General features: G+C 47.1%; 1 protein-coding gene across 1 annotated transcript; it reads right to left on the minus strand.

Moving 5' to 3' along the window:
* Nucleotides 1–779: 779 nt before the first annotated feature.
* FAM83D (family with sequence similarity 83 member D) lies at nt 780–21,915 on the minus strand. The gene is made up of 4 exons (XM_081293235.1): nt 21,431–21,915; nt 8,276–8,443; nt 3,362–3,486; nt 780–2,122 (listed from the first exon to the last, which is right to left on the minus strand). Exons 1-4 carry the CDS (start codon nt 21,905–21,907, stop codon nt 1,135–1,137), a joined length of 1,758 nt encoding a protein of 585 aa, XP_081149361.1. The 5' UTR covers nt 21,908–21,915; the 3' UTR covers nt 780–1,134.
* Nucleotides 21,916–23,884: the final 1,969 nt, after the last annotated feature.

The raw sequence follows: 23,884 nt of genomic DNA on the forward strand, positions 1-23,884 counted from the left end.
GTGGCAGACAACACCCTCCCTATTACAGAGCTGTTTGCTGGAGCAAGCCAGGAGGAAGCCACTGCTTAACTCTCTTCCTTTGATCTGTCCATGTGCATGAGACTGGACAAAAACAGGATTCCACAGCCACACCAATCCTGATTAGCAGGATGTAGAAACCAGTCACAGTGCCTGCTACTGGACCAGGAATCTGGTATAATTGTCAGTGTCCTCTCTTGCCCCTTCCCTGGGATATAAGATTGCTAAACACTGTCAATACACCCGTCTGATGAAATTGGGCCCATGGGGCCACTAGGGCTTACGTTGGGCATGAATCCAGAAATGCACCCAAAGGCCTCCTTTGGCAGAAAAGCAGAGGACCAAGGCCCTCATTGAAACAGCTCAGGCTTTTTCTTTGAAAACAGAAAAGCTAGTGCACATGTAGAGGCTGGACTGCTGCAAGTTCCCCCAAACTCAGAGCAACATCGGTCTCCATCATGGTAAGGGTGGTATGATCCCCAATGATAGCTTTATGTCTTCTAACTATTAAGCAAATACATTTTTTCCATTTTATAATCTAGATCATTTACTTTTTCCCCACCCCAATACTAAAACAAAATCATTCAGATACCTATTAGGTGTATTTATATGCAAAAGTTAAAAAGTCAGAAAAATGCCAGAAAGTAAAAAAAAAAAAAAAAAAAAAAAAAAAAATTCAAGCAAACAAATTGTTTATTTAATGCTAAGATAATAGATAGATATTCTACAGAGATAAACAATTAAGAAACAGTCTTGTTTTTCTAAATGGGATTTTGATCATAAAAACGGCAGTGACTCAGACGTTTAAGAATAGCACACAAGTCAAGAAAAGTATGAACATTTTATGTCTTACTAAATGAACCTCAGCATTCTCTTTAAGAGTTACCAATATTAAAACAGTGCAAAAAAATCTGTACCCATAGTGTTTAAAATCATACCATCAATACCCAGTTGCTACATGACAAAGATAAAACAAAAACCACATAAAATAATGCACAGAACAGAAATTCAAAGGTAGTCAAGGTGCTAAAGTCAAGTGAAAGAGAGACAGTCAGGGGCGTGTGATGATTTTAAAGCAGGAAGCTCTGGCCATACCCAGCTGGAGTCACACTGAAGTCACTGATAAGAGGGATAAAGCGCTAAATCTCTAACAGCAACCAAATTAACTGATGCTCTGGTGAAATTCCCAGGACTGATGCTAAGGTAGTTCTCAGAAAGGACCGTTCTCCTCGACAGCATGGCCAGCATGTGGTTGAGCCGGGACCTCACGCCAGCCAAGTGCAACTGCCGCTCTTTATTCAGGTTTCTGAAGGAGTCCCGCAGGCACAGCTCCAGGTGAGGGGTGCCCGGGTACTTGGTGTGTCCAGTACTGAGGGGGTCGGTGGCTCTGAGGGAAGCATGGGAGCCGATGGAGCTGGCCACCGAGCCCTGGGAAGACGTGGAGGAGGAAGACTTCAAACTGGAAGACCTCGACACAGACATTTTTGATACTGGGGACCCTTCTTTAGACTGAGTTCCCTGAGAAAAGATCCCGCTCTCATCCGCGTCAGTCTGTGTGGTGGTCGACTTGGTCCACACCACCGTCTGGGAGGTCGCGACCCTGGTGGCCACAGTGGTTTGGGTCCCGGCACACAGGGTGCTGCTGCTGGTTTGTGTCCCCACCTCCCTCACGCTCACCGAGGGCGTCTCCTCTTCGGGCTCTGTCTGGGTGGCGACATCAACAGCCTTTCTGTCCCCCAGAATGTCCCTGTGGCTATGGACGTGACCCTCCTCGCTGACAGTGGAGGACTTGGAGTCCTGTTGCTTGGTCTCTGCCTCACTCTCCAGGGGCGCCCCCAAGCCCAGGTCTGTCTTCCTGGGTGAACTTGACAGCCTGGCCAGCCGCAGGCGCAGCAGGTTGCCCAGCGTGAGCTCTTTGGACTGTGGTTTGCGGTCAGCAAGGTGGTCAAACTTGCCACTGATCCGGAAGTGGGACAGGAGCTTGGGGCTGATGGGCTTTGATTGCGCGTACAGGATGCGGAACTCCAGATCAAAGCATTCGACCACTTGGCCAGACAGAATGACCAAGTTGCTGCTATTTAATTTGCCATCTGTCCATGTGAAGCTGAAGGGATGAAAACCAACAACGGAAGCGGGTAAGAATGTGGAATTTCAGTTCACTTACTATCAACCTTTTTTTTTTCCTTATTGTTGGTTGTTCAAAACATTACATAGTTCTTGATATATCATATTTCACACTTTGATTCAAGTGGGTTATAAACTCCCATTTTTACCCCGTATACAGATTGCAGAATCACATCAGTTACACTTCCATTGATTTACATATTGCCATACTAGTGTGACCTGACAAATGGAGCTGTCATCATCATTGGTGGTACCATATTTCATTGGAAGAGGGCAGTTTTTATATTTTGAGATTTTTAGAACAGCCAAAAACCACTTGAAGCTAAGTTTTGTTAGCATGGAGAAATTCTTCTTTGGGGGGGGGAACTAGTTTTCTTCTGGTATTCAGAAGATTTTGCAAAAAGAAGTCAAGAAACAATTCTAATTCTGTTCTGATCGAAGATGGTGCTGTATGAAAGGAAAAGTGTCAAGAGCTTCTTTATCTTACTGTCTCTCTGCCAGACCCTGGGCCCATACATATTTATCACTCAATGATGCACATTTTTTCAAGAAGGTTTTTCTTTTCTAAACTGTACAGACACACATCTTACACATCATTGGACCATCTATGTAGAGGGAGCAAAACGTGCAGCCAAGGAGCCACATGAGTAAAAATGGCACAACTTCCTGAGATGAATCTTAGCCACTTGTTATCTCCACCCTCCATTGAACACCAATTACCCACCGAAGACACCATCATCAAAGTGAGACTTCAAAGGTGAATCGGGAACTTGATCAGTATTTTTTAGACTACAGCACTAACTGATATGGCTTGAAGCAAAAGGAAGGAAGGGGAGAGCTTCAGGTCTGCCTGCAACACTGATGCCAACCCCTGTAACTGCCCTTACCTTCCAGTGACAACATGGTCCAAATCCCCAAGGAACTGGGACTTGAGGCTGTGTCACTGATAACCCCAGGCCTGGGCCAAGACTTCACCCTAGGACTGGAGACTCCGTGGTCTCCAAGCTAGTTTAACTTTTGCATTTTTGTTTTGTGGGGCACAGGGGAAGTGACCCCATCTCATTACCTCCGACAGGAGGAGACTTTGATCAACCACTTGCACACGTAGGTGTGCACACGTGGGAATGCGTAGCTGCAAAGGCTCTCGCTGAGAGGAACAATGTCATATCTTCACGTGAAGAATGTGGATTAATAAGTGAGGCACCTGTTGGAAACGTACCTGTAGGAGCCTGTCACCACTCGAATGCCATCAATCAGTGTGAACTTTTCGTGAACGTTCCCGACAATTTTAGTTCCTGACCTGGCGTAGTAGATGTTTCCCGTGATAGTCCGCACCGTCATCAGCTGTCAGGGAGGGAGCAGGGGATAAAAAAAAAAAAAATCAATCAATGAACACTTCAATGATACTCATCCAGTAAGCAAATGAGCAGGACCAGAGGGCTTAGTTTACCATTCACAAATACATGTGCTGGGGTCACCACTCTAATACCACACGTGGCACACGAGCCTGATGTTTCTTGAGTAACATTACTTCTACATTTAGTCTGTCTTTGCGTATGTTCTTTTCTTGTATTTACTTTTCTTTTCTTTTTTTTTTTTTTTTTTTGGTACTAGGGATTGAACTCAGGGGCACTTAACCACTGAGCCACATCCCCAGCCCTTTTTTGTATTTTATTTAGAGGCAGGGGTCTCACTGAGTTGCTTAGAGCCTTACTAAGTTGCTGAGTCTGGCTTTGAGTTCGTGATCCTCCTGCCTCAACTTCCCAAGTCGCTGGGATTACAGGTGTGCACCACCACGCCCAGCTTGTATTTACTTTTGAGACCCTTAGTTCACATGTGTGTGTGCTCTAAAAGAGCGTTCACCTTTTGGGAGAGTAAATAACAGAACCAAAAAATGACTTTTTTTCCCCTAGTACTGGGGATTGAACCCATGAGAACTATACCTTGAGCTCCCTAGCCCTTTTTACTTTTTATTGCTTATAAGACTAAATTGCCCAAGGCTGGTCTTGAATTTATGACCCTCCTGCCTCCACCTCCTGAGTTGCTGGGATCACAGGCATGTGCCACCACACACAGCCCAAGAAATGATTTTGAAACAAAATGTGAGAAATAAAATCACAAAAGAAAACATGCCAATAATAAATACATTTTGACAAGGCTAAGATAAGTCGATACTTCTTTTAATCTTTTGTTTAATGACATCACTATGGAACAGTAGCCGATTTCTCTGTCCCCCACACAGTAAGGAGCTTGAAGACAGGAGCAGAGGACAAGCCTTCTCTGACACAGGACTAAACTGCAGCAGAAACACTCAAATCACGTGGGGTTCAATTGGCAAGGTCACATCTCCTACCAGTGCATGTGTAACAAAAAAGGTGCACTGGCAGTACCCTGCACACACATGCACGCAGATTTCTATTCCTGTAAAGTGACATTTGAGATGCATATACAATGGTATGAAAAATAAGACAGTCTGCATTCCCTTTGATTGATACTGGGGATTGAGTCCAGGGGCATCATCCCATTAAGTTACAACCCCAGTTCTTTTCTTAAAAAAAAAAAAAATTTTTTTTGAGACAGGCTGGCCTTGAACTTGCATCCTCCCACCTCAGCCTCCTGAGTTCCTGCAGTCTGCATTCTTTAGAGCAGACCAGAAACTACATGTTGTTATAAATCTTACACATTCAAATTAAATGTTTAAGATTATTGTTCGACTCTCATCCATTCCACAAACTGACAGAACCCCTACTATGTGCCAAGCCCTGAAACAACAGATACTAGGCATGCTTCTTGCCCTCAAGAACTAAAATAAGGAAGAAAACCAACTGAATGATTAAAAGCCTATGGCAAGACTTGCATGAACCAAAGAAAAGAAAACCTATGGCTACCCAAAACCTCTACAGGTATATTTATAGCAATTTACTTATAAAGTTAAGACCTGGAAATTATCTAAATGTCCTTTGATGGGTGAATACTGCCAAGTGTCAATGGCCAATCTAAATAGGTCACATTCTGCATGATTTTGTATATATAACAGACTCTAGAGGGCAAAATGATCAGATGGAGAACAAATTAGTGGGTGCCAGGGGTTGAAAGTGGTAGTGGTAGGGTACTGGGAGAGGAGCTATGTGACTGTATCAGGGAGATCTTTGCAGTGATGGAATAGTTCTGTCTTGATGTCCACATGAGATAAAATGGGAAAGAACTACATATGTACACACTGCTCCAATGTCCATTTCCAGGTTCCAAAATTGAACTATAAATCACAAAAGAATCACCACTGGGGAAACTAGTTGAAGGTAACTTGGAGCTTCTCAGAGTTATCAGTATAACTGTATGAATCCATCATTGTTTTAAAAGAAGTTAAAAACAAAAGCCAAAACAAACAAAAAACTATATGGCTAGATACACTAACACTGCTGTGGCATTCTTATCAAAATGTTATGAATTCAGCCACGAGTAAACATCAGACAAACCCAAATTCTACAGACAGCTGGTCCATATTCTTCAAAAGCATCAGACCCTGAAAGACAAAAAAAAAAAAAAAAATAGAGGAACAGCTCCAGAGGACAGGAGCCAAGGAGACCTGAGGCCTAAATGCAAGGTGGAGTGCTGGACTGGCTCCAGGGCCACGACAAGGGCGTTAGTGGAATGCCTGGCAAAATTCATGAGGTCAGCAGATTGGTTATTAGATCAAGCTTATTTCCTGATTTTGTTATTTGTGGTGAGGTTTATAAGATGTCAACATTTGGAAAATTTGGGCAGAGTATTCAGGAATTTCATATATTATTTTTGTAACTTCTTTATAAATCTTAGTTCAAGGTAAAGTTTTTTTAGGTTTTAGAAAATTAGAAAAGTTCACAGAAGTACATGTGTAATTGGCTGGAGGAGGACTTCCTGGAGGAGGCAGTGACTCAGAAGCTGTCATAAAGGATCAACATACAAGAACAGCATAAAAATACCACTATTGACAGAGTTAGGTGTGGTTTTACCTATCTTTCCCTTGGACACACATCTGAATGTTGTGCAGGCCTCTGAGATTGTGGCCAAAGCACTTCTAAACACCTACACACGTTCCTGCAGACAGGGCAATCCAAAGTTCTAAGCCAGCCACAGAGCCCAGGGCAGGTGGGAGTCAGCCCTGACTTCATAAGGGCACAGAATCACTAGCAGACATGCCCCGGTGGGAAGGGCAAGCCGCGGAGATGGTACCTCCGTAGGAAGGAGTTGAGACAGAACAAAAACTGGAGCATCCAGAGATAGAGACCTCCTTCAACCCTTCTGAGAATCTGTGACCATGGAGGGAGCAATCAATAGTGGGCAACTACATCAGCACCTTTTTCCTGGGCTCCTGCCGAGAAGATGAAGGGAGCCGATCGCAGGGTTAAAGCTGTGGCTAGGGCGATTCTGTGATTTTTCTGCTGCTAACACACAGCCTTAATTATAGAAAGAGCACCTTGAAATTACACACGGACACCTTCTATTTCTTCTCCTGGTGCTGGATGAGCAGTCAAGGACTAAATGCTCAGTTAGATGACTGCTTTTCCCAGACCTGACTTGTGTTTTCCTCCTGATCTCCCTTTTAAGGCGACAGTCACGTGGCTGTCCCATTTCATCTGGTCTCTAAGTCCCAATCCTACCTCCATCATCTATTTGCCTGTGGCACTAGTGACAGGTTAGTAACTACCTAATTAAGCCCAATCCTCCACTTTGTCATTAGAGGAAACAGCCAACAAGAACTCTATGGGAGAAGTTAAACAGCCAAAATTTTTCAAGCCAAACTGCTTGATAATAACAAGGTGTTCAGTTAGTGTCTCCCATGCAGAAACCTGGCGTAGCAAAGCCCGAATTCTGCTTGCTTTGCTGAATGCTTTATTTCTAGTACTCACAATAGCATGTGGCATGGAGCTGTAGGTATTCAAATAAGTGGTGAATAAATCAATTTCTGAAGGTCGAAGTCTAGGCTGCTTAATTTTTAGAAAATGAATTCTAAAATAAATATATCTATTTGTCTTGCCTTTCTCTACCAAAGAGACCAAGCCAGCTAAGTCATGTATCCTTACATTTAAATACTTGAATATTTTCATGACCTGAGAAAAGGACATGCGGTCTAATTTTATAATAATGAGAAATGAGCAGCACAGGACAGTGATTATGCATACAGGATAGGAGGCAGACAGTCGGGCCCCAGGGCCACTACTTGTGACCTGTGGACACACGAGCTCTCTGTGTCACCATTTCCCAGTCTAGAGCATCAGGACCCTGCCACTTACCTGACAAGGCTGCTGAGAGGAGCAAGTCATGCGACATTTGTCAAGAGCATTGAGCGGTGCCCAGGACAGAGCCCAAGTGAACAATGGTGGGTGACAGGATGAAAAGTGGGGACTCCTGGGGCTACTGTCACAAGCAGCAGCATCCAAGGTGCCTGCAGGCCCTCACCGTGGAGCTGATCTGCGCTCTGTGTTAGGAGAGGCCAAGGTTTGAAGCTAGACTGCCACTGTTTCTTCGCTTTTCGACAGCTTGAGATAGAATTCTCATACCATTCAGCTTACCCACATGCTGTACACTTCTGTGGTTTTCCTATGCATTCATGGAGATATGCAGCAGTCGGCCAGTCTAAGCTACCACCTACCCACCCCCACCTGCCTCCCCAGTCCTGATGATCATCTGTCTTCTGTCTGAACAGATTTCTCCATTACGGTCTTTCACATAAATAGAATCATAGAATATGTGGTCTTTTGTCAGCATTACATTTTCGGGCTCATCCATGTCATAGCATATGTCAATACTTGCTTCCTTTGAAGGCTGAACAATAGTCTACTGTATGAATATATGTTTATCCATCTATCAGCTGAGGGACGTTGGACTGTTTCCATCCTAGGCCCTTATGAGTAACACTTCTGTAAACATTTATACCCCGGTCTCTGTGTGGCCCTGTTTTCATTGCTCTTGGGTGAACACCTAGGAGTGGAATCATGAGGTCATAGGCACTGTTCATTTTCTGCGAGATTCTGAGCAAATGACTTTGCCTACAGCCTCAGTTCCCTCACTTGAAAATGGGGACACCACCAACAACCACTTTGTCGATCATGTTTATTGATTGTGGTGAAACTGGAAATAGCAGACTACAAACCTTTTCCTGTTCGGGATGAACTTTAAGATCCAGGCACATGTCCAAAAAGTGGGAAAGGAGAGCCTGGTCCAGAAGGATGTACACAGCCACTCCCCGCTCCCTGCATATTTCCTGAAGGTCTCTGAAGATGTCAATGTCTGTGAAAACATCCATTACCACGGCAATCACCTACAGGGAGGCAGAGGGAAGAGAAGCCGTCAGCTCACCCGGACACCACCTTACAGCATGCTGCCTGAACCCTGGAGCCCATCTCAGAGCTGCAAAAGGATGCCCACCCCACAATGCCTTCCTGCCCTCCTCCTTCCACAGCATGGCTTCCCCCACCCTGGACTATTTTCCTTCTCTAAGGTTACCCAGGCCCCCCGTAGCCTGCAAACCTTGACCTGGCCCTGCTGCCTTCCAGTCACCCTCCTCCTCACTGGCAAATTTCCTAGTAACGTGGACTAAGCTGCCGCCTCGCCTTCCTGTGAGCCTGCTCCGTTCAACTCTTGCTCCTTCACTAAACCTCGTCTTCCAGGCTCCATCTGGACAAGCAAGCTGTCCAGGTTCTGGGCTACCACACTGTCAATAGACATGATGCTTTCCCCGCCAGGCTGCAGCTTTCTGTATCCGTAAAGCAAACAAACCTTATATTCTCTCTGAGGTCTCCTCTGGGTAGAGCATCCTCCAGCTCTGTGATTTGGATTATTGTCTGATTTTGAGTCATGCTTTCTGTTTTTACTTGTTACTCTGATTTAGAAAGGCCACCCCATCCACCAGCGACACATGGCTTGAAATGATCAAAGGAGACCCACAGATTCTCCCATCTTCTGCTTCCCTATCGCTGAACACCCATCTTAAGCTTGGCTCTGTCCACCAGCCAGGCCTTTCTAACCAAACAGCCTCTCCTCACTAAAAGATGGCCACAACAAGAACACAGAAATTTCCTAATGATTCTGCCCTTACACTCACACCAGTTCTTTTCTGTCCCCCAGTAGCCTGGCTCCACTTGTGCCTGCTAATTGATTTTCCACACCCAGTATCACACTGCAGTTAAGAGCTGACTCTCAGCCATGCACTCCTTGGGCAAATTATAGTTGTTTTGAATGGTTGATTCCTTCGCCAAAGAACAGGTCTGCAGCAAAATTAAATGACTCTGCATAAAGTGCAAGGTACAAAGGACCCCTCAGGACCTGCTCAGCTATTCCCTTTCCAGTCCAGAGCTGCAGCTGGCCAGACAGTTCCACGCAGGGAGGAAGCCACTGGTTCCTATCTCTGCTTATTAATTTAAAGACAGGCTGCTGAGGCCTCAAAGCCTTTAATCACCCCTTTATGGGGTAAAACCACAGCCCTCAGCTAACTTCTGGCCAGGTAGTTGGGTGTCAAAACAGCTTAGAAACAAGCTCCTACAAACCAAGTCAGAAGCCAAGGTTCAGGATTCTTTTGCAATCAGGAGCTGTCAGGGCTTCTCCCACTTCAACAGTAAAATACCGTGTCTTTTGGAATCACATTAACCCTTTTTTTCTGAAAGTTACAGTTATCTGTAAGTCTCACCCCATCCACTGCAGCAGATGCTCTTGAATGGGGATGGATTCATCTCTGGTCCCAGAGGACTAAGGACATTCATTACCACTTAAGGACACAGGGGCTACGTGAAAATGCAGAGACAAAGGGGCAATTTTGCTGTCTTTCTACAACACTCCAGGGTCCCAAGGGACTACTTGGACGAGGGACCTTGACATGCCAGGTCCTGGGATGTCACTGCCATGAGGAAGCCTGGGAAAACCAGTTAGTCCCCTTGCTGCCTCTCCGTCCCCTCCCTGCCTGACCTTTATGGTGCCCTAACTGTGAGCTATTATTCTTGGGAAAGGACACAGCTAAACCCACTGGGCATGGGATTTAAAAAATAAAAGGTCTTTCTGAATTGGTGGCAGCTTCAGTTTTATACATCCTCTTTGAGAGCTGTATCCATCCCATTCATTTGGGTCACATAACAGTTAGTTAAAAGGCCAAAAGCCTGAGCACAGAACTCGGACCTGCGCCTTGCTAGCTGTGTGACCCTAGGCAAGGTGTTTAATCTGTCTTAGTCGTGGCTTCCCCTCTGGAAGATGTAGATATTAACAGCCCTCGTGTTAAAGGGCTGCGTGGAGATTAAGGGAGACACACACTGGAGTGAAATAAGCGTTCGATCATGCAGCGGGCACCTTTTTAAGTCTATCTCATGTACTAGGCACAAAGATGGCTGTAAAGAATCTGACCGGATGTCAGAGGCAGGGAAGTAAAATGACATGTACTGTGAGAAGTCAGTAAATCTGGGCAAAACTTTTTTTTTTTTGGAGGGGGGACATGCAAATTTTCTTCCTTGCAGTGAGTGGCAGTCACACCAGACACTCCAGCAGGGAAGGCTTCCTGGAGGAGAGGGCGTCTGGGCTAAATCACAAATAGGATGCAGACATGCGGGCAAGGAGAAGTGAGGCCATGGTGACGGAGAAGAGGTGGAAACGAAGGGCGCATACCAGTTTGGCTGGAATGTACAGCATGTGTGGAAGAGCCACGGACGTGACTGGGAAAGATGGATGGATGAGCAGGATGGCATCGGGCCCTGAATGCCAACCAAGGAGTCAATACAATCCTCCCTCCTCACACGCTGCCCGCGTGAGCAACGAGTTCAGAGTGACAGCAACAGGACAAAAGAAACTGATGCCGAAGAGAGGCTGGTGTGTGTTGGAGACCTGGCCCCACCTCCTCCAACACAGGGCCATGCCACCCAAGGCCCACGGCACTGCAGCCATGTGACACCCGCAAATGTTTAGGGCGACAGACTGAAAGAGGAAACCCCAGTGGCGGGTTGTGAGGACAGGCCAGGCAAGAAGCAATGAGGGTCGCAGAGGCAGCAGAGGGGTTGGAGGAGGGAGAGGGGACACAAGTCCACAGAAAAAGAAACAAGCTTGAGACGGATCTGGAGGTGGCAATAAAACCTTTGTGAAGGAGTTATGGATACACGGGTGAGAGCAGCACGCAGAGACAGCACAGAGGACAAGACCCGCCTGCCTCCCTCATCTCGCACTCTTCTTTCCAATACTTGGTGGGAGCCCACCGGAGCCAGGCACTGGGGACATAAGTCAATCCCTGTCTGCAAGAACCCAGGCTAACGAGACAGCAGATGAGCTGGGGTGACATGGTGTGATGGGCCAGTGGACACACCCAGGGGGCTACGGAAACAGGGACCCGAGGAACACAGCCCAGCCGCCGCCTTAGGACTGCAGGAGTCGGGAACCTGGAGCAGGGCCCAGCGCACCACAGCCTGCCAAACTGAATTTTGATTCATCACTTAATAAAACAACTGTATAACACCTTTGTTATTTGGTAGCTAATTTGCTATTCCTTCATTGGTTTTTTGTTGTTTTTCGGTACTGGAGATGGAACTCGGGGCACTCCACCAGTGAGCTGCACCTCCCGTCCTTTTTATTTTTAGGTGGGGTCTTGCTAAGTTGCCCAGGTTGGCCTTGAACTTGCAATCCTCCTGCCTTGGCTTCCCAAGTAGCTGGGATTATTGTTCAGTTTTAAGGCTGGACCTTTCCAGTGTTGGACTTATAAGCTAGTCCCTGATCCCCTCAGGACTTCAGTGGCCTGCAGCAGATTTTCCTTCCCTGCTCCCCCGGTGCCCAATGTGCCCTCCTTTCTTATTAAAGCAGGACTCTTCTTGAGAGAAGACCTCTTCTGGAGAGGGCCAGTCCTCCTCCCAGTGGCTTTCATCAGGAAGGCTTTCTTTTAAGACCCCTCCCCACCTCCTGCCTTCATGAACCCAAGCCCTGCATCGCTGAATGAGCCCTGGGGCTTTTCACATCCCTGAAGACACAGACTCTTCACTGAGTTGGGCAATGAACTAGTCTTATTCACACCAGCTAAGCCCCATGTTCCAGGGTGGACACATCTGCAAGGTGGAGGTGTTCGTGCTGCAGACTGCTGAGCCCCAGATGTGCACCTGAACTTGAAGGACGGCACAGACATCGGCCATTCCATCTGCTTCCAGAGACATAAGGAGACACCTCCAGAGGATGGCAGCCCATGCCCAGTAAGTGCCTGGTCACCCTGGGCATTACCTTCTCTCAGCTTGAGCTGCACACAGGGCCTGCCCACTCTCTAAGGCTACAGAGCTGGGCAAACAGTGATTTTTTAGAGTCTATTCCAGGACCAACACCCATCTGCAAATCAGTCCCAAGATAGTTACTACAGAGAAAAACACCCAGCTGGTTAGAAGCTGCCTGAACCCCACACCAAACCTGAGCTTCTCCAGCCACATCCAGAGCACCCACACCTGGGCCAAACCCCATGTCTTCATCTCAGGCAACACACCCTCTCAGATCCTTGCTGGACCCCTCAGTCCCTCTAATTTTCCTTTGCCGATTTGCACCAAAGGACTTGAGGACCCATGTGTTTGAAAAGCAGAGATCGCTGGCATGTCTTTGGTGGGGGATGCGGGGGGCAGGGAGTGTCAGAGCCTGGTCACATTACTTGTCATGTAGAACTGGAATCTTTCCCATTTGCCTTCTTGCACAAAAAAAACCAAACAAGACATCTAGAGATTTCAAAACCCCACTATTATCCTCAGTTTACAGATGAGGAAACTAAAGCTTGGAGAGGCTAGGTAACTTGTTAAGAGACACAAGTAAGCAAGTGTAGGAGCTGGAATTTCAACCCAGGTCTGTGCAACTCCAGAGCCATCTACAAGAAAAGTGTTAGGCTAAATATTATTCCAGACAAGTCTATGGCCCCATCTTCGAATGACCGAGAGCTTAGAATGAATCCTGAAAGGATCAGCAGAGTATAGAATAAGAGGACAATTTACAATAACACGAAATACTTAACAGGCATCAAGGAACTTGGAACTCCCTGGCCGGCAGGGTACCTTCCCTCTGCGGCAGTACTGCCCACCAGGACACCTGAGGAAGCGCAGCTGTTCTGTGAACAGGCTGTAGTCAGACCTGGGCTTCCTCTGGCTCCCCACTCTGAGACCCAGGTACATAATGCCACAGCACATTAAGCTGCACTGACCTCTGTACTACCCTCTACCTCATTGATTCAGTCAATGAGAGACTCCATGGGCAGTTTCTGGCATATAGAAAGCCCTCAAATGAAGCTACTTGCTCAGGTTCTTAGTCCTGATTCTGCTCTATCCCTGGAAGCTCATTCCACTGAGACTCGGTATCTTCAAAACAAGGCCTCTGTCTAGTGAATCATGAGCCCTCCTGCTAGGCTGGTCCGGCTCTGACCAGCAGCTCCTGTGAGGCTCCGGTGGCCGCTGGGGGCCAGTCATTCCAGTTCTCATTCCAGCTCTTCTACATGAAGCAGGAAGCACGTGTGGATCACCCCTTCCCTGTGCTCCCCAGTTTCCCTCCCTTCCCATTCAGACTCACAGAATAAAGGCAGGTGTGCAGCGTGCTTGGAATTCAACCAAAGGTTCGCACACACTCAAAGATGTGTCAGCACGGGCAGCAGCCTGGCCACTAAGCTCCCGGCACTGACCCATGACACCACCAATCCCCTTCTTGCCATCTACTGTCCTGGAGGCCCTGGTGCCTAAAAAAGCACCATTTGTTATATGTTTGAATGCAACTGAAATTATCTCCTGGGGATTTTCTTAAAGATCTTTAAATGATTGCCTTGACATCATCTTCAAGGTTTAAAAACAAGAAAGAATGGAAATTTCCACAGCAAAACCTAAATTTGTGGGTGGATATTCTCCTCCCTAGATTTCATAGGCTGTTAGTATAAATTAACAATTTAAGCACGAGGTTACAGTGTGATGAGGCCTCTGCCCGTGGAGTGGCCGGGTGCCTCTCTAGGCAGGGGGCGGCAGCTGGTGGGAGCCAAGCTTTCATACCCTCCAAGGGCCAGACCACATGGGGGTACTTCCTCTTCACTGTCCAGGTGGGCTGGGCTTTTCAAAAGCCGGAAAAGCATCAAGAGAGGTTTTCCTGAGTGGTGGGTCATGAGGATAAAGGAGGCTCATCAGTTTTAGTTTTTATAATGGTATAAAAATCCAAAATCCAATGCACAAAACAAGGTACATTCAGGGACCCTAGTTTCTATCCTTATCCCTTCCCTCCTATTTTTCTTTTTCCTTCCTGCCCTTCCCATTAAATAACTATCTCAATTATTCACTTTTCACTTAGTCTTCCATTTTTTAATGTAAACAAGTATATGCAGGTATTATGAATATACGTGTGTATATAAATGTTCATACCCCCCCCCCAGGTAAAAGGAGAATATGATCATATCAGTCTAAACTACTGCAGTCCAACAGAACCTTCTGAAATCCCAGAGGAACTGAATTTGTTATTTAGTTTTAACTGATGTAAACTTCAGTGGGCACAGGTGGCTAATGCTCCTGCCCTAAGCACTTTGAATGACAACACAGAGCTGGTCCTCACCTCACTCAGAGCTGCAGGGGACTCCACTGCAGAAATGCAGTAATTTGTTTACTGATATTCTATTGGCGGACATGGCAGCCCTTTCCAGGATTTTGCTACTAGAATTATGCTGAGACAAATAGCCTATTGCATATGTCTATGTTTTTGCCAGTGTATCTTTGGGTTAGAAACATATAAATAGAATTATTAGGTCAACGCACAAACACAACTGAAATTTGCTGATATTGCCAAACTCCCATCCAGAGGTTATATCATTTGCAGCAAGATTTTAAAAAATTCTTATTGGTATAGTTCAGTAGGAAAGTGCTTACTTAACATGCACAAGGTCTTGGGTTTGAACCCCAGCACCCCTAAAAAAATCTTCTTTTGGGATACTGGGAATTGAACGCAGGGGCACTCAAACTACTGAGCCATGTCCCCAGCCCTATTTTGTATTTTTTGTTTTAGAGACAGGGTCTCACTGAGTTGCTTAGCACCTCGCTGTTGCTGAAGCTGGCTTTAAACTTGAGATCCTCCTGTCTCATCCTCCTGAGCCACTGGGATTACAGGTGTGCGTCACTATGCCTGGTAAAAATTTTGTTTTTAAAAGTCACTATACACACTACATTTTGTTCGTTTGGTTTTTGTTTCTTCTGTGAGAGCAGATTCCATACCTATACAGGAGCCAGACTAATCCTACAGCTTCCTGATGAAGACTTGAAGAATAAGGAGATAAAGCAGCCGACCAAAGAACGGAGCTAACAGAGCCTGGAGGAGGGAGGGGAGGTACTGGTTAGTGGTCAGAACCCCTGTGTGGAGTGAAGAGCTCTGAACAGAGAGGAGATGGACCCACAACACTGGGAAGGTCCTTAAGACCACTGAATTGTGCACTTAGAACTGTTAAAATAGCACATTTTATTTTGTATGTTTTATGATTCAAAAAATAAAAAGTCTGGGGGTGGGAGGGAAAGGGAGAGGGAAGAGGATTAGCAAGGATGGTGGAATGTGATGGTCATCATTATACATGTATGGAGATTTGAATTTGGTGTCCACATACCTTATATACAGAGATATGAAAATTGTGGTATATATGTGTATTAAGAATTGTGATGCAAAAAAAAGAGTATATGCATAATGGCATAATTTGTGCTGTATATGGGTAATAATGAGTGTAATACATTCCACTATTTTCATGTATTTAAAAAATAAATAAAAAAATAAATACAAAAAGGCTGAAGATTCTAAAATCCTTACCCTAACACATGATCAAAAGGAAGAGATAAAGGGCAGCCACACTGGGTGCTGGGGTGACATCCTATGATGCCTTACTGAGAACTCCCAGGGCAGTGGTTTTCACCTAGGGAAACCAGGCGATCCCTCTGCCCCTCCAACCAGGGGCATTTTGCAACTCTGTAAAAATTAGTGGTAAAATATATATAAACTAAATTTGCCATCTCAATGCATATGATTTGGTGGCAACATTAAGTACATTCATGTTGTACAACCATCTCCACAGTTTCCAAAACTTTCCATCACCCCAAACAGAAACCAACCCAATTAAGCACTAACTCTCAATGTCGGGACTTCCTAGGGGGGAGACCTGCTACTGGTATCTAGTGAGCAGGGCCAGGGATGTTGCTCAGCATCGTACAAACCTCAGGACAGGCCCCCGGACAAACAATCATCTTGCCCAAAGCCAACAGTTGGCAAGGTTGAGAAACCTCTGGATGGATCCAGGCATCTGGGACAGGAACTGACCACATTGCACAGGAGCTACTGCAATGCAGGGTTGAGCAAGAGGAGAGCCTTCGTCCAGTACAACCTCACACACACTAGGGGCCTCTGACAGATTCCTCAGCTGTCATTCCTCCTGGCAGGGCTTTGGCTACACAAAGATCCTCACCACTAATGCATCGAAAGGATGCCCAAGGGTGAGGTCACAACAAAAGCAGCCTCTTTGGAACAAAAGTGTCTAGGGAATGGTAAGAAGCACGGCTGTGAGGAGCACAGAATCTCCCGGTACTGTGAGCATGGCCAGTGGACTCCCACTCAGAAGCCAGCAATAGCCAGGCAACCACATGAGAAGAACATCTCCAAAGGAGGCTAGGACTTCCAGGCAGCCAACCACCGATTCACATGGCGACCAGAGACTGGGCCATTCATCAACAGATACAGTAAGATAGGGGTAGATTCTACAGCAAAAAAAAAAAAATCCCGTGTTAGTTCCAAACCATCCTAAAGAAATCCCTTAGGAAACAAACATATGAGCTCCCAACAGGGCAGGTGCAATATTCCCTCCAACTCTGATGGAGTTCAAGTGAGCAACACAGAAATGGCAGCTTGAATTCAAGACGTACTATTGGCAGAATGCCAGTATTTGGAAAGGTGCACAGAAACTGAGCCAATGCAAATTCAGAGTCCCATCCTACCTATCCAGGGATGAATACTAGCTAAGTGGAAAGGCAGACAGAATCACATGACTACTTAGTTTTCCTACTTTTTTCTTCTCCCCCCTCCAAAAGTATGAGGCTCAAAGAGTAAGGGCTCTTACGACAGACCTCCACAGTATTTACTGAGCACCTATTATGTGTCAGATACCCTGGGTGATTCTGTGTGGTCAGTGAGCTGCTCCATACAACCTTTCCCATCCATTCAGGCTCTGATGTCAGGATTAGGTCCCACCCTTTACCAAAGGTCCCTGGCTTCCTCTGCCCCTACCTCTGTCATGGAGCTTCACATCCAGGTTCCTTCCAGAACCACACCTAAGGATGGAAATTGATACGAAGACCTCCGCAGTGAGGATAAATAAAGCTGCACAGGGCAAACACTAAGGTCTGAACCTGCTCTGATGCAACCCAGTCCCAACCTCTGGGGTCATTTCACGGGACCCTTCGTGTGGAATTCAAAGTTCCTTCATTTGCCCCCAAAAGATTCCCACATACTCCTCTGCTTCTTGTACTATAAATAGCTGTCTGGCTGTACCTTCCCCAGGAGAGACAAAATATCTGCTCACGCATTTTCTTGTTTACAGAACTTGCAACATGGAAATTAAAAGTCCAAGTCTTTAAGAAGCTGTTCAAAACTTTCAGCTTGTTGAAACTACCAAAGTATTAATCCTTCCTCTCAGCAGGGAAGCTGTGTAGAGCAGGGATGAAAGGTGTGGGCCCTGGAGCCAGGCAGACTTGGGCTCCAGTCCCACTGTCTCACACTGTTTGATTGGGGTGAGTTACTTAACTTCTTTGTGCTTGGTCTTTGAACTGTGGTCTTTTCCCAAAGATGGAAGGGTCAAGTGAGATAATCCAGAGATGGGGTAGAGAGAGAAGATGGGAGGGTAGGGGAGGGGGGACAGTAGAGGATAGGAAAGGTAGCAGAATACAACAGTTACTAATATGGCATTTTGTAAAAATGTGGATGTGTAACCGGTGTGATTCTGCAATCTTTGTAATGTTTTGAACAATCAATAAAAAAATAAAAGTACTACACTCTTCCCCCCACCAGCATTAATTTTATACTCCCCAGTTTCTGGGAGCTGGTCAGGAAGGTTAAGTTCACAGAGTCCAGAAGAAAGGGTAGGAAAGAAGTCAGCTCAGTAGGGAAAAGGAAAGCAGAGTCTTTAAACGACACTTTTGTAAGTCCTAAATCTTGGTCACTGACATAATAAAAAGGAAATGTGTACCAATGGATCATGGACAAAATCCCTTCATGTTGTTTATCCAAAAAAAAAAAAAAAAAAATTATTTTACTTGTCACAACTGTTTCTATTAATATTTTTATTTTATATTTATTTTCAAATAACTTGATACAGTATTGAAATCTTTATACAAATAACTGTCTTGATTTATGTATAAAAATAATATCTAATAATAAATGACTTCATATTGTGTGTCAGATTAAAAAAAAAAAAAAAGAGAGAGATAATCCAGATGAAGGACCTAGCATGGAAATAGACCCACTGAAAACATTCACAACACCATCAAGTACATTTGCCCTCGAAATACAGATGCAGACATCTGAAAACAGCCTGAGACATGCACCTTTGTGGCCCATGCACCTGGTGTGGATGTCGTCAGAGTGACACAGCCCCTCTGATGTATACAGTGCACAGCTTTACAGGGTGGCAGAACCTGAGGGTCACCACAGTGGACCTCTATGACCTCTCCACCCAAAAGCCTCTGTCCACCTGAGGATGAACTCCTTGTGGACAGTTTTCTCCTCTGCATACAGGACACGAGCAGGGCACAGTAGCCGACAGTGGTCAACTTCCTGCCTCAAGCTGTCCTGTCTCCATCATTCCCTAGCCACATGACTTTGCAGAAATTTATGCTTCTCTATGTCTCAGTTCCATCTGTAAAATGAAGAAAATATTCGAACATACTTTGGGGATTACTTAGATTAGCATTTGGCAGATGAAGCAATTTTTACTTTTTAACAAAAGAGATGATCTTTGGGACCTCAAATTTTGCATGCCTCAATCTAAATCCTTTGCCTTCAACCTTATTTTCCTTCCTGAATTTCAGTTATCCAATCCAACTTAAAAACAAAAACAAAACTTAATCCTCCTTACTCTTCCTATAGCTTTCTCCCCTGCCTGCTCTCTCCCAAGCCTAACCACCAAGTTCCATCAATTCTTCCTATAACTCTTTTCCTGCCCACACCACCTGAGCGCAGACCCTCTTCTCTTACATAGATCCCTCTGGCCTCCTCCTTATAGCCCTGCCAACAACATCCTCCTTTCAGGCTCCTGCCAGAAGTAAGTGCTCAGGACTCCAATCTGACCACACCCCGCCTCCCTCTAAAGGCTTCCCATTGCTCCTTCACTAGGATGCACAGCCCTCCACAGTCTGGCTCCTATCTTCCCCTTCAGTCTCTTCTCCTACCACTAATCCTCATGCACTTCCTGCTCCAGCTGCGGGGGGATATGGCTGCCTCAAAATATGCCAGGTCCTTTCACACCTTTGGCCAGCCCCTATCCTCTCCAGTAGGCAAACCCCACCCCTCCTCCTGGGCTCTTGAGACTTTCTCTCAGCTCCTCCACTACTTGCAGCAATGTCCTCACCCCTTCCCACCAGCAAACTGTCCATCGTCAAATGCATGCAAGGATCATGCCTTCCCCTGTGACCCTAGTCCTGGCAGGATGATTTACAATAGGCAATGAGTAAGTAATTTGGCAGATGGCAGATACTAGGGTGCAGAATAGGCAGGAGCTATCCAGGAATGTATTATGAAATGCCTGTAGGCCAGGGCCTGAGCTCTAACTTTGATCCTTTTAAGGGACTGCAAAACTGCATTTATAGTTTTCCCTCTAGCCTTTAGCTCCAGTGCCCCCCCACTACCACTAAAATCTGGGCCTGAGCCAAAGGCAAAGTCAATCCATATCTCTGTCTTTCATGGAGACCGATTTTATTTTATTGGTTGACAATGAACCTTTGTTTTACTTATTTATATGCGGTGCTGAGAATATGCCTCACAGATGCCAGGCAAGTGCTCTACCACTGAGCTTCAACCTCAGCCCCAAGAAACCCATTCTTTACTTGTTACACATTCCAAGTGCTCAATTCTCTTGGAGGGGAGCCCTGGGAATGCACTGCTACCCCAAAATTCTGCCTTTTCCAACTGTTTACTCTTACTGAACCTACAATGTTTTCAGCACCTAGTGCTCTCGGTCCCCCCCAAACCACCATGGGGTGTGTGTGGGGGGTGCAACACCAGCCTAGCTGCAGCCCACATCCTTTCCCCCAAAGGCAAAGCACCCTGCCAGTCAAGTAAAGAAGAACCAACATCAGAAACACAGGTTTTTTCGTAGACTTGGACTGATGCACAAATATTGCCACCCAAAGTCATGCTCAGACATGAGTCCTACCAAGTGTCTCCATGGTCTGGGGCTTTACCAGCCACTTCCCTGATGCAGCCAGAAGGTCAGGAAGCTGAGCACTGCCAGTGAGCAAGCAAACAGACCATGGCTCTGGACTAAAGTGCCTGTTGCCACACCCTCCCTTATTCCCAGAACCTTGCTGCCATTTCATTCTAGCTGGCAAGCAAGACCTCCCACTGCACCCCAATACCTTGCCACACAATGAATGAGTCAGACACTAGGACAGAAGCCCACCATGGCTAGAGGCAGATCTAATGCAGAAGTATCTGCACTTTAAGATATCTTAAATAGTCCCTGCTCATGGAAATGCACACCCCTTGCCTCAGTCATTCACAGAAAGGACAAAACCTTCCTTCCTCTCATGCAGGAGACAAAGGAGCAGGGGTATCACTTTGCCACTTCGCCTTTATCCACTTTCTACAACATAAGACACATGGAAGTAATTAGCAAAATTGATTCCCAAAGCTCCACAGTTGTCTCTGGGGCCCATCTTTCAGGAACTTTTTCCTAGGTAAAGCAATTCCTCAGTAAGACGTGCCCTAACAAGCTCTAGAAAGTGGGATCCAGTGTTGGCTGACGACCAGGAAAATTTGCAATACGGTTTGGTTTTTAACTAACATTAGGAACGGAGAGTACTTCTGGTCCCTCCACCAAGGATATGAATTTTGCAAGTTGGAACTGTGGCACAATCCACGTTCTTGGAGACCAAAGCTCCTCTCACTTTCCCCTTCCACAAAGAGCTGCTGGGGGGAACCAGGGAATCCTACGGAGACTTGCAGAGTGGGTTCAATCAAGGACCCCGGCCCGCGCTCCCAGCAGCTCTCAATTTCCCACTCCTGAGGAGGGTCTCGGTCCGACCTTGCGCAGAGGTGACCCCGAGGACCGGCTCACCTCCCGTGCAGAGCGGAGTTGCTGGCGTAGCGCGTCCTTACAGCCGTAGGGGCCGCGGGCGTCCGTGCCGCGGGGCTGGAAGTGCGCCTCGACGCGCGTGGCGCCGCGGTAGGCGCCCTGGTAGAAGGCGGGCCAGCCGAGCTCCAGCAGCGGCGGCTCCAAATCCGACTCCTCGGGGAAGTAGGTACCGGACGAGCAGTCGTGAGATGAGCCGAACGAATCCTCGGCCGCCGCTGCCGCGCCCTCCTCGCCGGGCCGCTCCGCAGCGCCCAGGACTGCGCGCACCTCGTCGGGGTTCAGGAAGCGGCCCAGGCGCTCGCGGCGCAGGAAGGCCGCGAAGGCATCGGGGCCGCCAGCCACCAGCTCCTCGAGCGCCAAGCGCCGCGCCTCGCTGAAGAGCTCGGCGGGGTTGGGCGGCCCGCACGGCGACAGGCAGGCGGTGGGCAGCTCGTCCAAGATGTCGGGACGCAGGGCCATGGCGGCTAGGAGACCCGACCACGCTCGAGCTGGGAGGCGATGCGGACGCACTTTATAAGTATCTTTGAATCAAACAGGCCCGCGCCATTGGCCGCCCCGCCCCGCCCCGGGTGTCCCATTGGCTGCCACCCTCCTAACGGCAGGGAGGGGAGGAGCTAACTCCGCACGGCCACGCCTGCCTGTTGCTATTGGCTGCCCAGCGGCCCGCTCAGCCCGACCCACAGACTGCTGCCCAGGTGGCTGGCTGCTATAGCAGGCTCCGGCTCTCTCGGCAGGATTGCTGAGCGGAACTTAAATTTAGCTACTCTGTGCCCGCTGCGACTTAGCCGTTCCAGCTCCGGCCCTTCTAGAGACCGAGCTCTGCGCGATCTGCTAGAGGGAACCGGCGGGCCTGAAGTGCTGTGCAGCCTCGGGGGGCGGCCGAATCAGCGAAGCTGGGAGACCCGAGAGGCCCGGACCATTCCCCGCGCGCCCCCTGCTGGCCGCCCCACAAAGTGGCCCTATAAGGCCTGGGACAGCCAGATCTATCCAAGGAGGGCGAGTTGGTGCTTGCTTCTGGGCACTGTGACCGCACTATTGCTGGGCTCTCAGAGCGTGGGTGTGGTCAGCTATGACAAATTTATCCCCTGCATCTAATCATCCATTCATTCGTTCAAAAAATACCGGACGATCATGAAAGCCACTCCTTCAATTACACCCTTCTCTTTCATCTCTCTCACTTTGTAGTTTTTGCCCAGCAAAACTTCAATTCAATCCTGTTTAAGCCTCACTTTCCACCTACTTTTCATCTGCACCCAGGCAGCCATACGGGGCTGGAGGGGGGAAAAAATGCAACCTTGCTGGTGGACTGGTTGTGCTCCAGATGCATGATCTTAAGTGTGCCCTAAGATTGCCTGCCAGCCCACACTGCACTCATTCCCTCTGTCTTTTTCTCTCTCCTTATTCTCAGTGAGCTTATTTCCCACTTCACTGAGAAAAAAGTAGAAGTCAGAAGAGGTTTCCACAAGCACCCACCATCCCCACCATGCCACCTCCCTGCCAGCAACTCTGCCCACACAGGCCTTCTGTTTCCATGGGTGAACTGTGCCTATCTGACACCACCCTTTCTGTCAGGGCACAGGCTTCCAGTCTCTCTACTGCTAACCCCTATCTCTCCAGCAATTCTCCCCTCTCTCCTGAATCGTCACTTTCCATTTTTTATTATGTATTTTTCTTGTGCCAGGGATTAAACCCAGGGACACTCCACTACTGAGCCATGTCCCCACCCCTTTTTGTATTTTATTTAGAGACAGGGTCTCACTGAGTTGCTTAGGGCCTTGCTGAGATGCTGAGGCTGTCTTCGAACTTGTGATCCTCCTGCCTCAGCCTCTCAAGCTGATTACAGATGTGAGCCACCACACCCTGCTACTTTCACTTCTTTATTGATTCATTCCTAACAGTACAGTATGCTGAAGTATAGCTCATCTTGAAACAACCCTCTCTTGCCCCTACATTCCTCTAGAGCTACCCACCCCCATTTCTCTGCTCACTTTCACAGTCTACAACCTCAAATAAGTGGTCTATAATGACTGTCCAGTTCCCCTTCCAATTCTCTCTTGAACTTTCTAATCAAGCTTTCTAATGTCCCACTGTTCTGCCAAAACTTCTTGTCAGGTCACCATGAGCCCCACAGTGCTAAATCCAACAGCTGATTTTTGGACTTCATCTTCTTTGGGTAAACGGGCAGAAGGCATGTGTGCAATTGTAAAGCACTTCATCCATGTCAGCGGATTCCAACTTCTAAAATAGTTGAATGAGTTCTGCTGCTAAAACACCCCTTCCTCTCTTCCCAGCCTCTCCCCATCCCCAGTCTGTGAAGTTATTCAAGCCCAAGTGTGGAGCCTTCTGTGTCCCTGCTCTGGGAACCAGCATCCAGAAGGCTACAAGAGAACGCCCTTTCCATCCTCTTTCAAGACATCAAGAACTTCTATATGTGAC

Source organism: Spermophilus citellus, assembly GCF_964194105.1.
Source record: "Spermophilus citellus genome assembly, chromosome: 4".
In the NCBI taxonomy this organism is placed as follows: Eukaryota; Metazoa; Chordata; class Mammalia; order Rodentia; family Sciuridae; genus Spermophilus; species Spermophilus citellus.

What these genes read in the sequence shown, in the direction of transcription:
- FAM83D (XM_081293235.1), bottom strand. Translation starts at nt 21,907, where the DNA reads ATGGCCCTGCGTCCCGACATCTTGGACGAGCTGCCCACCGCCTGCCTG. An exon ending in TTCATCCCGAACAGGAAAAG is followed by an intron (nt 3,487 to 8,275) that starts GTTTGTAGTCTG and finishes CCTCCCTGACAG; the next exon opens with CTGATGACGGTGCGGACTAT. An exon ending in GTGGTGACAGGCTCCTACAG is followed by an intron (nt 2,123 to 3,361) that starts GTACGTTTCCAA and finishes TCATCCCTTCAG; the next exon opens with CTTCACATGGACAGATGGCA.